General features: G+C 37.0%; 1 protein-coding gene and 1 pseudogene across 1 annotated transcript; one reads left to right on the top strand and one right to left on the bottom strand.

Annotated features, from left to right (window-relative positions):
* Nucleotides 1–623: 623 nt before the first annotated feature.
* Nucleotides 624–3,630, top strand: LOC9311704. Its single transcript, XM_002877266.2, has 5 exons — nucleotides 624–1,682; nucleotides 1,894–1,956; nucleotides 2,050–2,724; nucleotides 3,178–3,243; nucleotides 3,464–3,630. The coding sequence occupies exons 1-5, from the start codon at nucleotides 1,416–1,418 to the stop codon at nucleotides 3,545–3,547; spliced, it is 1,155 nt and encodes a 384-aa protein (XP_002877312.1). The 5' UTR covers nucleotides 624–1,415; the 3' UTR covers nucleotides 3,548–3,630.
* A 1,890-nt stretch (nucleotides 3,631–5,520) lies between these two features.
* Nucleotides 5,521–15,843, bottom strand: LOC9313380 (annotated as a pseudogene).
* Nucleotides 15,844–16,660: the final 817 nt, after the last annotated feature.

Here is a 16,660-nt window from a genome sequence, read left to right as displayed (position 1 = left end):
AGTAAACACGTCGCTGTTTTTCTATTCGGTTTGAATGAATTAGAACAAAATTAAGAGAGAGATGAATATGAGAAAAAAATAAACATTCAAGAGTTAGAAATTAAAAACGAAAACAAGACGTCAGATGCGTGAGATTAAAGTGGAAAGGAAAATGAGTTAAATATTAGTCCCTCTATTCCTAAAAGATTGATGTTCTAGCTTTTGTTATTTGTTCCACAAAAATTGATTTTCTAGCATTTTTCTTTATTTTATTGATTTATAATAGTAAATTGTAAACTTTAAGATACAATGATTATAAATAATTAACTTTTTTTCGACTACTCTACTATTGGTTGATAATTATTAAAATTATTTAAGATTAAAAACAATGTTAAAATGATTAAACAATGATTGAGTTCTTAATATGTGAAAACTCCAAAACATCAAACTATTAGAAACCGTGGGAATATCATTGTCCTAGACTTCTTTTCAATATACCAAAAATTTTATTTGCCAAAAAATAGATGTCTCCTACCCAATTATCTCTACATTCTAAATAAAATATTCACCACCGGTTAAATTAGACCATAACCTGGAAGCATTCTCATACGTTTTCGTCAATAGCATTATTTCATTCATTCATAATTCTTCAAATAATTTTTTAACTCTTTTATTTGATGTTTCCAGTCATTTAGTATAAGTAAAACAATTCGAGTTCAATCTAAAAAGTAAAAAAAACATATGACTTCGTGATAATCCAATTTTAGAACGTTATTTCTGTACAGGTAACATTAACCAAATACATTGCATGCGCTTGCACAAATGGTAAAGAATCTCTGTAATTTAACTTACCAAAAAATGGAAAATGTGTTGTTGACTCCCTTATATAATTATTTTTTTCTCATTTTGCTATTAACAGGTAAAAAATAAAACTTTATATAGATATTATCTAGTGATTTCAAAACTCTTTCTTAATTTCCCCAATTTTCCTCCTTATATTTCTTATTATGCATCTATTTAAATATGGGAAAATAAAAAACACATTTACTGTATGAACTAAATTCTTTGTATTGTAGTATTGTTTGTTGATATAATCTAGTATATAATAATGCATAGATAGAATTATTAAAACCAGTTCATAAGAAAGAGCCTGAGAAAAGCATATTCCAGATATTTGGCTATCTATTTGTAAAACGAAGCCAAGACAATCCAAGCATTGGTCTGGTGGGATAAGAATCAGGTACAAATTTGAGTGACTAATATGAATAATCTACTTGAATAATATTGGTTTATATATAGTTTTTTTTTTGTTGATGATAAATATTGGTTTATAGTTATTAATGTTTTCTTTCTGATTCAACAACTGTAGGGTGAAAAACGGATTTGTAACTTATAATTTCACTGTGACTCGCATAAGAAAGTTGTGAACGAAAGAGATGTCGATCCATCAAGCGAATGAAGTGGTTGTGAGCGAAGGTGAAGACAATGTTCCATTGTCGACGTTAAGAACCAAAGACACAAAGTTAAAGCAGAAGAGGGAGGAGAGTAAGGACATGCAAGTGAAGAAGAAAGCAAAGTTCGACTGGAGACCGAGTGATTCTTGTGCGAAGTCAATTGGCAAACCGATTAAGTTTACTGGTAAGGGAGGAAACAAGAAATGTCATTACGAGACATTCGAGTTTCATGGCAAAGAATATAGACTGGTGAGTTTTGTTATGTTTTAAGAACTGATTACAAAAAATTTCTAGAATTATTTTTTTAAAAAATAAGAGTTACGATTAGTTATACAACATTTTTTAAATTTGTGTGATAAGACAAACGATATTCATTATGTAACATATTTTCTTTTTCTGTTCTATCTGTGTAGTTATATTGTAGTATCATTTACATTAGATTTTTCTTCATTTTTCGTAGGAAGACTTTGTGGAATTGGTTCCAGAAAACCCAAACCAAAAGGAATACATAGCGATCATCAAGGTAAAAAAAAGATGAAAAAAATGTTTATATAATTTTCAGTTGTTCATATCATAATTAACAATAGATATGATTTTTTGATTGTTTGTTGGACAGGATATTTATATACGAGAAAAAGATGGACTTGTGAAAATGTTGGTGCAATGGTTTTACCGCAGAGAAGATATCGAAGAAAAAGATGTTGGAGAGTGGAAATCCGAAGACTCAAGCGAAATTTTCTTCAGTTTCCATTGTGATGAAGTGTGTGCTGAATCTGTGAAGTACAAGTGTTTTGTGTATTTCGTGCCGGATGATAAGCAAGTTCCAAACCGTATTCAGTCTTCCGGCTTCGTCGTGCAAATGGTTTATGATAATGTTCACAATGAGATGATGAAGTTCTCTGATGAAAGCTTTGACGAGGAGCAAAAGTTTGAGATTGATATTCTTGTGGCAAGGACGATTTCGAGAATTGGTGATCTCGTTGACGTTGAGAAAGTCCAAATGACTACAATTCCGAGGCGTAAAAGATTAGTTAGGAAGTGTGAGAGAATGAGTTCTAGGCCGATCTCGGACAAGTTAGAGTCGTTACCATCCAGTGATTTGGATCGTGACAAGATATTGGTGGAGCTTTTAGAAGTAGTACTTAAGAACTTGTGTTCTGAAAGTACGGGGACCACCCGAAAGGATGTTGTTCAGGTGGTACTTGCTCTTGAGGAGGCTTTATATGATTCTTTCGCAGATGATATACCAAAGTATAATTACAAGTTGGAGCTTCTGGTCAAGAGACTCAAGGTTAGTTTACTTCCTCTTTGCTTCATTTGTTTTCTATATTTTGTTCTTGATTTATTTAGTCATGCATTTGTTGATGGAATTAAGTCCTAGGCTTTCATTACAATTACTTCATTCTAAAATATGAAATGTTGCAACATTACAACAGAACATCGTAAAACGTATAAACATATATGTAATTGTTTATACGTATAGCGTTAAATAATTCGGCTTCTTACTATACATGGTAGATACCCCGTATATACGACTATATATCGTATATATACTTACATAATAGTATCTTGATTCACATCAATTACATGATCCAAGTAAGTTCTTCACTAATATTCTTGTCTCCAATAAATTGTTTAAAGATGTTCTCAGTTTTTTTACCGTTGACATTAGCTTTTAGTTTCTTCATTTATTACACGTTTGAATTTGAGTCTTTAGTTGTGATCTCTTATTATTTGTTTACAGAATTCAAGAGTGCTAGCTAGAGGACTTCTCAGTGGCAAATTAAAACCTGAACAAGCTATAAAGATGGTAATCTACTGGATTTCTTTCAGTAAAACTGGAATGTTTCTGTTGAGCCAATACCACTGAACCTGAATCGTTAGTTAGCAGCTCATAAACTGGTTTATATAATCACATCTTAAGTGTTTTTGACATGTTAAAGTGACATTCTAGTAATGGTAATCTACCCGCGGATTGTCTAACGATTAGCTTTTTTTTTTTCTCTTTTTTTACTTTTGATGAAATATAGGCCGACTTCGAAGAACCAATATTGGTGGAAGATGTTGCATCCACCTCCAAAAATGTTGGGCACGAAGATTGTCTCGAAGATTAAACAAGATACTAAACATTAGATAACATATTTAATGGTATCTTGCTCTTCTTTTCTTTGAATCTTAATCGTTTGAGGGATTTAAGTTCCTAGAGTTTCCTTTCAAGATGTGATGCAGATCATTTATTTATTTTATTTCAAGACTTATTATCTAAAACTTCAATTATTAAAGTTTAAATATGTCAAAAGACTCATATTGGTTACATGTGTTGGCATGTATTTAACTTATGAATCAAATTAATTTATGTCACTGTTTTTTATTTCCGGATAATTTAAATTGTTGTATATCATAGAATACAGGAGACTTTGTAGTCATAAGAGATAGAGAAATGGTACGATACATAGAGTTGTGTTCACTCTGTAAGTGATAAATGAGAGTTTGTGATATGATCTTCCTTAGGATATAGTAGGAGTAACTGTGCAAGTACCGATTGCATGATACACTATAACGACGTAACATGATAGATACACTATCTTAACAAATAACATACCACAGTTTTAAATATACGACATTGCAAGAATATGATTTTTATTTGTTGTCAATTAGATGCAACCACATTATAACTTACCATTTTCAAATTTCAGTTGTTAGTCCATATGTTGTATTAGATGAACTTATGATGGTTACTTATTTGATTTATGAATTGTATATTAGGCTTCATCTATTACGGTATTTCTTGGTGGTCATCTAGACATTAGACATACAAGAACAATATAACGAGTACACAAAAAATATTTTATCATATAGCCGTAACTGTTAAACCTAACTTATTAGGTGTTTTCGAAGTCGGGCTTCTTAATTAATGCTTATGTATAAGCATACACAAAATAACAGATGAATGAGATAGTTAAACAGATAAATATATAAACTTAGATTTTCACTTTATATTTTCGAGATTACTTGATTAATATATAATTTTTTTTTTTTTTTAACATCTTCATTTCATTAGGCCAAAAATTAATAAACATAGTTATTCAAAATACAAGCAAAACAGAGCAACGATAAAAACAAAGGCTAGGGTAGCCAAAAACATCGAGAGATCAGTGACCCGTGCGACGTTCTTCTGCAATTCGTTCATGCAACCACGCTGGACCACCAATGGCAGATCTAGAAATTTTGTTTCATGGGAGGGGGGATCGATATTTACAAAATATAAATATACATTTATGTAAGAAAAAAATTCATATAGTTTTTTCCTTATTTAATTATGATATATAAAATTAATAATGTATATAAGAAAAAGTAAAATGAATGCAATATTTTTATTAATAGGAAGATTATTTTAAAAATCATTAAAGTTTGAACGATTCAAAGAGTAATATTTAAAAATTTAGAGATTTTGAATTAGCATCTATTTGTTATAAATTTTACAAAAAATAAAATTTTAAACGACTCTCAGCATAAACTTAAATTTACCAGAATTTGTATACTAAAGTTTTAAATTTATTGCTTTATAAAAAACTCAAATATTTGGAAAAGGAACACATAAATAGAGAAATCATTTACCATATATATTAACCACCAAAATTATAGGAAATGACTGAGTTATCTAAATATTAAATTTCGATTTAATACAAAAAGAAATAAATATTACGGTATATGCATGTTAGACTACGTTGTTATTTAAATTTTTTGGAACTAAATTTGTAACGAATTAAGCTGCACTAAAGTATGGTGCCTATTAGAGGAACTCAAACCGTGAGTGACTATACTTGCAATGGGCGTCATGTGTTTGTCCATACAAGAGACTTAGAACGACCTCTCGTTGGTTCCATTTTACAGAGCATGTGGTGAAGATCACTAGTATACATAAACTATGTCCTAGTGAAGATCATCACTAGTATACATAAGATTCACTTAAACAAACTCCAAACTGGTGTAGAGTTTTTATTCAGCAAGCAAGGAAACAAAAAAAAAAAAACAAAAAATTCAACATTTTGTGTGTACTCATCATCATCTCTATGTTTTATACCATTTACAATGTAGGAGGTATCCAATGCAGCCATGAGCCTGCATATAACCAGCTTTCTTAAGTAGTTGATCTGCTTCGGCTGGGCCAGGGCTTCTTTGTTTGTATGGGATAGATTTCACTTCTCCCTTGTTCATCATGTGAAGCAGTGGAGTGAAGATTTCCCAACCTGTCTGTTTTGTGATTGATCACAGACATATATGTGTTTAAAGATCTTCTCAATGAAAGATTTCACAACAAATTTTGGTAAAATCAGATTGTGGAAGTTTGAAACATAGTTGAGTTGGGTTCTTGAAATGATGTGAAGTATCCAGGGGTTCTAAAGTGGTGAAGTAGAAAGGTAAAATTACCTTTAATTCGTCTCTGCGAACAAAGTGTTGTTGGTCGCCTCTGATTCTGTAGAGGGATACACAATAAAGTCAACTAATGGGATGAATAAAGGTATTGATATACAGAAGTATTGTTACTAGATTCTTACATGTCAAGAATAAGGCGTTCGTAAGCCTCTAGAATCGAGACATCTTAGTAACGCTTCTTGTACGATAGGTCTAGCTCACTCTGCAAGGTTTGCATCTCCAGACCCGGTTGCTTCGCCTGCGCAACAAAGCCAAAAACTTCAGATTGATTGAATGAATGCACAAAACTGAATCTCTCCCATTTTTGTAATATCATAAATTGTGGTTAGTTCATCAGGTACTTACAGTTAGCTACTTAGCTTCATGTACATGGTTCCTCCCTTGGTTTTGACCTTTTGTATTGCATGAGAGATTAGACCAACAAAATTTTTAGTATCAGTAAATACACTTGATATCTGAGAAGGTTTGATTTGGTCTCGACACAAAACATTTGAATATGTCGCCAGGAACATCTTTAAACCCGAATGTGAATAAATGCCTTCTTTGAACTCATTGCCTTTCCGGAACACCTGAAAGATACATCAATCCACAAGTTTGGAAATGTGATCAAGAAAATTTGTAATCACCTTCACTTTCTCATTTCGGATGTGCTTGGGTCTAAGCGAGATTGGTTTCTCCATGGCGACAAGGCAAAGAACCTGTAGTACACTAAACTAAGTTAATAAATGAAAGACATGCAACTTAATTCCCCAAATATTTCATGTCATATGGAGGTGGCTTTCAAGAAGAAAATTTCATGTTTTTCTTCACAGTAGACAAATATTTCAAATGTAAACACTTGCCTGGAGCAAGTGGTCTTGAATAACATCACGAATGATTCTGAAATGGAAGATTATACAAGTCATCAGAATTCAATGGTAATGTTGTCTCATCAAAATATCCCCCACGACCTTCAGTTTAAAAATCTTCTCTAAAAACGATATGCAAAAAAGAAAAATTAGAGATTATCTGTGCTAAGCTATCCAACTGTTTTGGACTAATTCTTTTCCAAAATTATGATCAAAATGATAAATCTGTGGTTCATCTAACAGCGCTCCAATCTGAGAACTCAGTTGCTGTGCAGAATCCAAGTCCTTTCCAAAATGGTTTCTCAACAATGACCCGAGTCCATCCACCAAGATCAGCTGGAAATATTATACATTCCAAAGAGAGTATTTACCTAATCTTTTCTATCTAACTATGTTAACCAAAACAAACGGAACTGCGATTGTGTAATCAAATGGACTAAGCAGCATTCTTCTCATTAACATGATAATATCAAATCAGATATAAAAACTTTAATTTCAATCGTCTCATTCTCAACAAAAACCAAAAGGCTCACATGCCAAACGTAGCTTAAGTCTGAAACATTGCCAAAAATAATTTCCAGTTTATACAATAACTAAATAATCATACTGTAGTTTTATCATAATATATCAGTTCCTATTAATCCTCAAAATAAGCAAATATATTTATTTATTTTACTTACCCACAATCCTTCTTTTACGCTCATGATCTTTTCTTGCTATGTTATTTCCAAAAAACGTTTTTAGAATATCTTCAAATTAGTTTTCGAAATCTCATAACTCGATTTCATTCAATTCTCCACCTTCAAATACTTTCTTATTTTCTGACATTCTCTCTTTCTTTTTTTTCTTCACCATCACTCAGTTTTTTTTTCTTCTATCTTCAGAAATTTGTCATGCACACTGCACTAATGATCATTAGGACTGTGTATTTTCCTACACAGTTTGGAGAAACATAAACTAAAGGTACTCCATCACTTTATGTTAAATACACTTACAAATAATTATTTAAATTTCGATCAAAAATTTCTATAAATTTCCAAACAATTAAATTTACAAATACCAGTCGCTTTGAGACGGAGCTTTGCGAAGGAAGTCATCCCTCACAAAATTGTGAGGGTATTGCAAGTAATTTGCTACGCAAAGGACGCGTGCCGCAATTCCGTCGCAAATATTATTGCGAGGAAAGTTTCCTCGCAAATTTGCGAGGGACTTACAAGTAATTTGCGGGAAATATTTACTCCGTCGCAAATCACCCGCACATAACTCGCAAATCTTTACCCTAAACCCTAAAATACATAAAACTGTTTTGCGATCTATGATTTTCACTTATAAATGTAAATCTAAGAGACCATATAATCAGACAAATTGAATATATGGTGATGCATAAAAAAAATGTTGGATAGGTTTCAATATTATCATTTTCATTTGAAATTATTATAAACATTGATTCATATTATAGAAAAACATTAGATGATCATTGATGTATTTGAAAGAAAATGCACATTCGGATGAATTCGAAGTATATGATGAGAAAGTAGATTCTAATGTAGATAATTAACTTCCTAATGATTCAAAAAAATGAATCTTAATGATTTTTGGTAGTGTTTTGTTGTTTTTTTTTCAAATTGGTTTCTATTTTGCGAGGGCTTTGCGAGAGGTTTGCCAGGGATTCTGGTAAATTCCTCGCAAATCACCCGCACATACCTCGCAAATCTTTACCCTAAACCCTAAAATACGTAAAACTGTTTTGCGATCTATGATTTTCATTTATAAATGTGAATCTAAGAGACTATATAATCAGACAAGTTGAATATATGGTGATGCATAAAAAAATGTTGCATAGGTTTCAATATTAACATTTTCTTTAGAAAATGTTATAAACATTGATTCATATTATAGAAAAACATAAGATGATCATTGATGTATTTGAAGAAAATGCACATTCGGATGAATTCGAAGTATATGATGAGAAAGTAGATTCTAATGTAGATAATTAACTTCCTAATAATTCAAAAAATGAAACTTAATGATTTTTAGTAGTAATTTTGTTGTTTTTTTTAAATTGATCTCTAGTTTGCGAGGGTTTTGCGAGAGGTTTGCAAGGAATACTAGTAATTCCCTCGCAAATATAAACCGTAAATAAAAAATTTGCGAGGGATTGGCAAGGCATTCGTAGCACTTCCCTCGCAAAGTTAAACCCTAAACCCTAAAATATGTAAAATATTTAGTCATGTTTTTTTTTTTTCCTGAGGGACTTTCTAGAAATAGGAAAATGAACTAGAAAATGAATAAGACATGATTAATAATATTTAAGCATGTCTTTGTGTTTTTTAAAAACCCTAATGCAGATTTTGCGAGGGATTTACTAGGTAACCTCGCAATTCCCTCGAAATATATGCCTCGTTTTGATTGGTTGTTTTGGCGGTTCCTCGCAAAATCCTAGCAAATATTGCGAGATATTTGCGATGTGTCAAATATCTATATATACTAAAGACCTAGTTTGAGCGGAAGCTCAAACCAGCCGCATATCGCGAAAACCCTAATTCACCGATTCTCTCTTCCTTCGGCGATTCTCTCTTCTCCGATATCTTCTTTCGCCGGTTCTCTTTCCGATTCTCTTCCTTTCTCCGATTCTCTCCTTTCTGATTCACTTCACACTCTGATTCTCTTCCTTTCGTCGATTCTCTAATTCCGATTCTCAGATCTGAAGGTTTAAGTGTTTTCTCTCTTTATTATTTATTATTATTGGTTTGATTTCGTGTTTTAATTCGATTTAGGGTGTAGTTAGGGTTTGATTTGTGGTTTTAAATCGATTTAGGGTTTGATTTGGGGATTTAATTTAGGGTTTTAAATCGGGTTTCAATAAGGGCTTTAAATCGATTAGGGTTTGATTTAAGGTTTCAATTAGGGTTTTAGTTTAGGGTTTGATTTAGGGTTTCAATTATTCTTTTAATTTAGGGTTTGATTTAGGGTTTCAATTAGGGTTTTAATTTAGGATTTGATTTAGGGTTTCAGTTAGGGATTTAATTTAGGGTTTGATTTAGGGTTTCAGTTAGGGTTTTTACAACGATTTAGGGTTTGATTTAGGGTTTAGTTCTATGTTTTCTTTCTCTGTTTTGACCAGTCAAAACCATCAAGCCGGTCTGTGTCCTCCACCATCCAATCCAAACTCGCCTAATCCATCTCATTTAGCTACTCAACCACCAACTGGGCGTCTCAACGATCTGACATTGAAGGAGCTCCTTGGCAATCCGGGGAGTCAGTCTCTTTAGAGACTAGATCCAAATCGTCCTCCGGGAATTCTTTGGTAAGGAAAATTTTGGTTCTACTTTAAATTTAATTTCAGTTTTGGTTCTACTTAGGTTTGTATATTTGATTCATTGTATTTTAATAATGTAGATTCTCATTGTAATTGATTTTTTTGTTGTAGGTTTGACATTGATGGTTCAGTTGCAGCTTCTGTCTGCAAGATTTTTGAAAGAGATTTCAAGGAACCTCATGCTAATTGGACACAAACTCCTGATGCAGTGGTTAATCGTTGGTATGAGACTTTTTCGGTTAGTGAAATTGTTTCGTTTAGCTTTGTTTTACTCTACAAATGTATGTGATGCTATTTCTGACTCTGTTTTTTATTTTGAAGCAAATGTACAACTGGGACAAGTCCATAAATGAGAGAGTTAGAGATGAGTTTGAGGACCAGTTGAAGGATAGGATGTCTGATCAAGTTTCTCGGTGGAAGGGAAAGTGGATGAATAAAGGTGATGAGGCAAAGCCTAAATGGATGATCCTCAAGTGTGGGCTGGACTTGTTCGTTTTTGGCGTGATCCTAAATCAGAAATTAGGAGTATCAACAGTAGAAATGTCCGATATCATGATCCTGTTGGCCTTGGTATATCTAAACACTGTTCTGGCCAGACCTCTTTCAAATCCCGTGCCAGAAAGCATGTAAGTTAACTCTGTTTTCTTTCTCATACATATACTTATGCATATTGAACTGACACTTGTGGAAGTCGGATTCACACACTCAAGTATTTTGTTAAGTGGGAAAGATTATTCTTGAGGGACAAAAATGAACACGTAAGAACTTGTAAATTGATATGAAAATTGCTGTATTATTTCTCTCTTGAGAGGAAGATCCCCTTTACATGGCCATTGGCCTCCATATTTATACATAGCTAAACGACATTTAAAATGAGTAATTAAATACAATTATTTCTTCTTAAATGTGTCCGTTTTGATTCTTCGGCTTTAATGCCCGACGTTTGAATTTGAGTTGACTCTAATCTTCATGGGCCTCGCCTCTTTTGGCCCAAGTGTCCTTGAACCGACTTACCCGCATCTTCTGCACCGAACTCGTGTCACCGTGAAGTCACTTCGGATTCTCGAAATGGAGACAACCACTTCGACCGTCCCTTCGGCTCACGGGTCCAATGGGCTTCATCCTTTATGGGCCATTATCCTGATTACGTGGCAATCTTTGGTTGGTCTCGTACTTCTGGTGCGGGATCCGACACCAACAATTAGCCCCCCAAGTTCTTCGAAGTGTTATTCCAATTCGGAGGACTTTAAATGCTCAAGTGGCCAAAGATTGCGCTCGAGAATCTTTCTGATTTCCCGCCGAAAATCTCATCACTCCTTTAATTTTGGCACTAGCCATTTTTAACCGAGTGACATCTGTCATCATTATGACCGTATATTGATTAATTACTATTAAAACGGGAAAAACCTTCCCACTTCCCACACGACTTTCGAGGCGGTTTCATCATTAGCTTGAGGTAACTTCTTTTCACCATTACTCTCTTCTTTTACTTTTGTACTTTAATCAAAACCTCTCTCTTCGTTCCTTCACCAAAACCCTTCTTCGCCGGATCTTGAATTTTTCTTTCTTACCAATGACTTCTGATTCCGATAGACCCGAGTCTCCGTCTTTTGACGAGAGGCGTTCTAGTAACGACGAGTGCACCCGCCCTGGTGACATTGCCGGTCCGCACTATAGGTCCACTTGTACTCTTCAATCCCTCGAGCGATTGAGAGAGCTTTGCCGGATTCCGCCGGAAATTATGGCGGAAGCACAAATAGCTTCCCCCACAGAATCTCCAGAAAACCATCGCGATGGTTACTTCTGTGTGTATGAGATTTATTTCAAGGGTTGCGGGCTGACCTTTCCTCTTCCCGAAGCCCTAATTTTATACCTAGCGGCTCTTGAAATCGCTCTTCCTCAATTAACCCCCAATCTTCTCCGTACTATTCTTGGAATTATAACAATCGCGGCGGAGGCCGGTTATGTTATCGGAGTTGCTGAACTTAATGAGCTTCTGAGCGTGAGAAGTTCATCGAAGAAAACGGGATATTTCTCAGCATATCCCAATGCCAACAGGAACATTATTTCACATCTTCCGAACAAGGATGAAAATTGGCATCATCCTTGGTTTCTAATTAAGAAAACCCCCGCTTCGATTGGAAATCTCGCTGATTTTCTCCCTTCGAAGTGGTCTGCGAAACCCGGTAGTGATTAGGTTGCCCGTATCTTTCCCGGTTGTTTCTTTATCTTTATTGACTAACACCGTTGTTTCATTTCGCAGCTTTCATCGCTTCCAACCTCCCATCTGAAGAGTTCATCGAATTCTTCAAAATAATTCTTGAAGGGGAAACCCTTTGGAATTCCTTCACTCTTGAACGATTCCTGGAAGCTAACCACAGACTCAGGATGAGTCCGCCTGGTCATCTTCACCAAATTCCTCCCCCTCCTTCAACTCAAGGAATGTCATCTCGGGCCCTTGCGGCCAAGCGTAAGTTGCTTTCCAAGCCGATGGCTGAGGCTTGCGAGGAGAAGAAAAAGTTCCTCGCGACTTCTATAGACAAGAAGGACTACAGTAGAACCTTGCTGGTTGATGATGGCAGCACCGAGGGAGCTCGATCTGTTGCTTCCTTCAGATTAACTCCTCGTCGCGATCGTCGCGACTCACGTTCTCCTCGGAGGGTTCAATCTCCTCGCCGTGATTCACCTCGTCCTCCCCGAGATGATTTTAGTAACGAGCCAATTAAGAACTTGGTTCGCCGGAAGAGAGACAAATCCTCTCGCAGCGATTCTTCTCCGCAGAGGGAAAAGTCGAGGGCTCGGACTGACCGCTCACCTCGATCATCTCCTCCTCCTGAACCAATGGGTCCTCCACGTCCGGTTGATATGTCTTCCTCCTCCCAGCCTGATAGTGGAAAGACTGCTCGGAGTGCGTCTCCGAAAAAGGGAGACTCTGAATCTCGAGATGCTTCCTCGAGGTTAAAACCTGCTCTTGTCCCTCAAGTCAAATCACTTTCAGGTTTGGTGATTTACATACTTCAACTTTTTGTCTTTATTAAAATTCCAATTTTTACAATTCTTCCTTCCTCGCAGCTATGGAGACAGAAGGCAGCGTCTTCCGATGCTTCAAGACCCGTTCGGGTTCGATCTTGCCAGATTTCAACAAATGGCGCCCTGCAATTCGTGAACGCTATTTGCTTCACGCTTACCACTCATCTCGGGTTAGTTCCGTTTTTTTTTTTTTTTTTTTTTTGCATTGCCATTCTGCGAACTGACTCACCATCCTTGGTTCATGTATAATGCCAGGCCCAGAGCGAATTTAACGACATGATCGAACATTACGAAGGGTTGGTCATCGGACGGGAGAAGGAGATTGACATGTGGAAGAAGAAATTCTCAGCTCTTGAGGCTGACCTCAACTCTTCTGATGGCTCTAAGCACGATCTGGAGGATAAGGTCGATAGGTTGACGTCGGAGTTGGCGCAGGTAAAGGGGGAACTGCAAGACTACTATGACCGGAATTACAAACTCCAAGACGAACTGTCTGGTGTTCAGGGTAGACTTCACGAATCCGAATCAACCGCCGACACCCTGAACAACCAACTTATTGAGCTTGACGCGAAGTACAAGGCGCTAGCCAAGTTGCGTGATTCTGAGTTGGCAAGGTCGGCATCGAAGGCCAGAAAGGAAGTTAAGGGACGCGGGATGGAATTGATCCAAGGAGCCATTCGCTTCATGCAAACCGAGAAAGCTAGGTCGGACTTGGAGTCAGACATCAAGGAGCACGAAAGCAACTTGATTCTGCTGGACCAAATCCATGAAGCTGATTTCTCCGAGGAGCAAGAAAGGACCGAGCTGTCGACTAACCTTTCTGAAAAACGGAGTCGCTTAGCAGCTCTTCCCACTTCGGTCTTCAACCCGCTTGACTTCGAGGCATTCTTTACTGAATCGCCTCCTATCAGTGAATCGGGTTTAGATTGGGCAGGTAACACTTGGCTCCTGTGGCTTACCTTTTTCTTACCTTGTACCTTTGATTGACTGGAATCATTATTTCTAGGTCCAAGTGAGATGGAAGACGTTGTCCCGCCCGCAGCTCCAATGGTACCAGAGGTCACTCCGGAGGTTGGTTGTACCGTGGAGGGTGGCCAGGGAGCTTCATCTGATCAAGCACCGATTAAGGAGGTGAATGAAACTTTGGTTGCTGAGCCGGAGTCCGGGGTGGAGATTACTCCGTAGTGGCTGCGCCCACTTTAAATTGGGGATTGTCCCTTTATCTTTAAGACTTAATTTATTTTTGGCCTAAGGAGGCTTTATTGTTTCTTTTGAACAAGATATTTGCCTGAGGAGGCTTTTAAACCTTTCTAGGTTGTGACCCAAGGGGGTTTGGTTAAAATTATATGCGGGTTTGCAAAGTCCGCTTTTAACCTTTTGTGGCCTTGTGGCAATGCTTTCGAGATTTTTAGGTTGATCAGACCTTTCTCTTTAGAATGCGAGAGCTGAGCTCGGCTTAAAGCGAGTTCCCCACTTCGGGTTTAGTCAACTCGGTAAACTTGTCAGGCTTGGGCCTTAGAAACTTTTGCAGTTAATGCGACGGTTGCTTTTTCCCTTCTTAAAGAGAACGGCTCGTCTTTTAATGTGATAATTGCCTTTTCTCGATTTTCCAAAAATGGTTTAACCCACTTGGAAACGCTACCATTAATGGATTTATGGTTCCAAGACAAACCCTAAATCATTATAAATAAAGGCTTACCTACCTCTAGGCTTTATTAAACATGACTATAGAATCTCACTTGAGAAATATTTTAAGAATGGAAAACGAAGAAGTAGCCCCCATCGCTCCCGGCAGCCCACTTTTCTTGTCCGGCGACGGATTTGAACCGGCTGGCGTTCTCTTTCCTCACGCCGTCTTTTACTTCCCTTCAAAAGAGAAGAAAGAGGCTTGCGACTTCGTCGACAAGGTAAATATTCAAAGTTTTTTTTTTTACTTAAAAACTTTTTCGTTTTGCCTTATTCACTTATTTTTATGCTAGGTCGTCGACAAGCACCGTTGCTTATGTGAAGAGAGGCAGCGGCTGGGACTCAAAAAGCAGACGCTCGAGGCTCGCATCGCCCGGGTGGAAAGGAAGATACGAGCCCTGGAGAGCGATCCCTTTCAATGGGAGTGGCGGAACTTTGATTCCGTTGCTGAGATCCCGAAGATGCTTCGGATGTATCTCCGCGCTAGAGGAGTCCCGGGTCCCGTGAACGCCCCTGTCTGCGACAGTGAAGAGGAAGAGGACTTGGAGGAGGAGGCCAGCAACTGCCGGAAACGCATTCGAGATCGTTCCGAAGTGGATGCCACGAACAAGGCGTCCACTTCGGAATCTAAACCGGCGATGAAGGAGTCTGTTCCTGAGCCTCTCCCATAAATGTTCTTTAACTTCCTCACTTTTCTCTCCCTTTTTTTTTTAGAAAACTCGTAATGGGCTTCGGCCCTTTTTATTTATGGAAATATTTGCAACTTTCCTTTCTTTCCAAATATTCTTGGAGATGCGTCCTTTAATGCAAGATCCATTCGAGGGCATAAATCTCTCCGTGAATCACTCCATTCCTTGGATAAAATACGCAGCTTGCTAAGGATATGGGGTTCCTATAAATTATAGGTTCGATTTTCCTTTACTTCTCATCCTTCTTTTTATTTTAGCAGGTATGGAGTTCAATCTTCGCTGTTCAGAATCTATGCCCGACTTCTCCAGAATCGGAATGATGGATGAAAATGTTTCAAATGAGCCAAACAGGCAGCCTTCCCCACTTCGCGGCCTCTCGAGATCTCAGATCCGAGCCCCATGTGCTTTGATCAGGGATCTCCCAATCAGAGACCAAGGAACAGCGACGGCATTCATAGAGGCACTTGAACTTCAACACCGGAAGCTTACGTCGGAAAAGAGGAGGCTCCGGAAGAGGATTAACTGGATGCAACGCAGGCTTACTACGGTGTCAAGAAATCTTCACATCCTTGAATCTCACCCCGGAGAGTGGATTGAGCTTGGAATCTCTGACTTTGCTTCGAATTCCGGACTGCATGATGCCAATCCTCGATCTTGCTGGTCAAGGAATTGAAGTGTTCTGCTCGTCAACGAGGATTTCGTAGTTCAAAGTGTACGATGAGGGACACTTCGCCCTTTTTTTTTTTTTGAATAAACGCTTTATTTCCAATCTCTTGTATGTTCGCATAGCCGAACCTTCTTCCTTTAATAAACAAAAATTTTATTAATGGCTGAACTCGTTTTCGAGCTGCCTACGTACCCATTTCGGGATCAAGCCAAATCGTAGTTCATGTACATAAACAATGCATGTAGCTTCTAAACATAAAACTTCTTTAAGTTGATCACGTTCCAAGGTCGCTTGACTGGATTGTTTTCTAGGTCTTTTAACCTATAAACGCCGTTTCGAACCACCTCGGTAATAATGTAAGGTCCCTCCCAATTAATACCAAGTTTTCCAGCACCTTCTTCTTTTTTATTGTCAAAGACGCGTCTTAATACGTAATCTCCCACGAAGAACGGCCTACTTTTAACTTTAGAATTGTAATACCGGGCTGCTGCCTGTTGGTAATTCTGGATCCGAATTAGAGCTTGATCACGCCTTTCATTTATGGTATCCAG

Source organism: Arabidopsis lyrata (assembly GCF_000004255.2).
Source record: "Arabidopsis lyrata subsp. lyrata unplaced genomic scaffold ARALYscaffold_5, whole genome shotgun sequence".
In the NCBI taxonomy this organism is placed as follows: domain Eukaryota; kingdom Viridiplantae; phylum Streptophyta; class Magnoliopsida; order Brassicales; family Brassicaceae; genus Arabidopsis; species Arabidopsis lyrata.
Note: the sequence above shows the minus strand (reverse complement) of the source record. Positions and strands in the feature narration are given on the sequence as shown.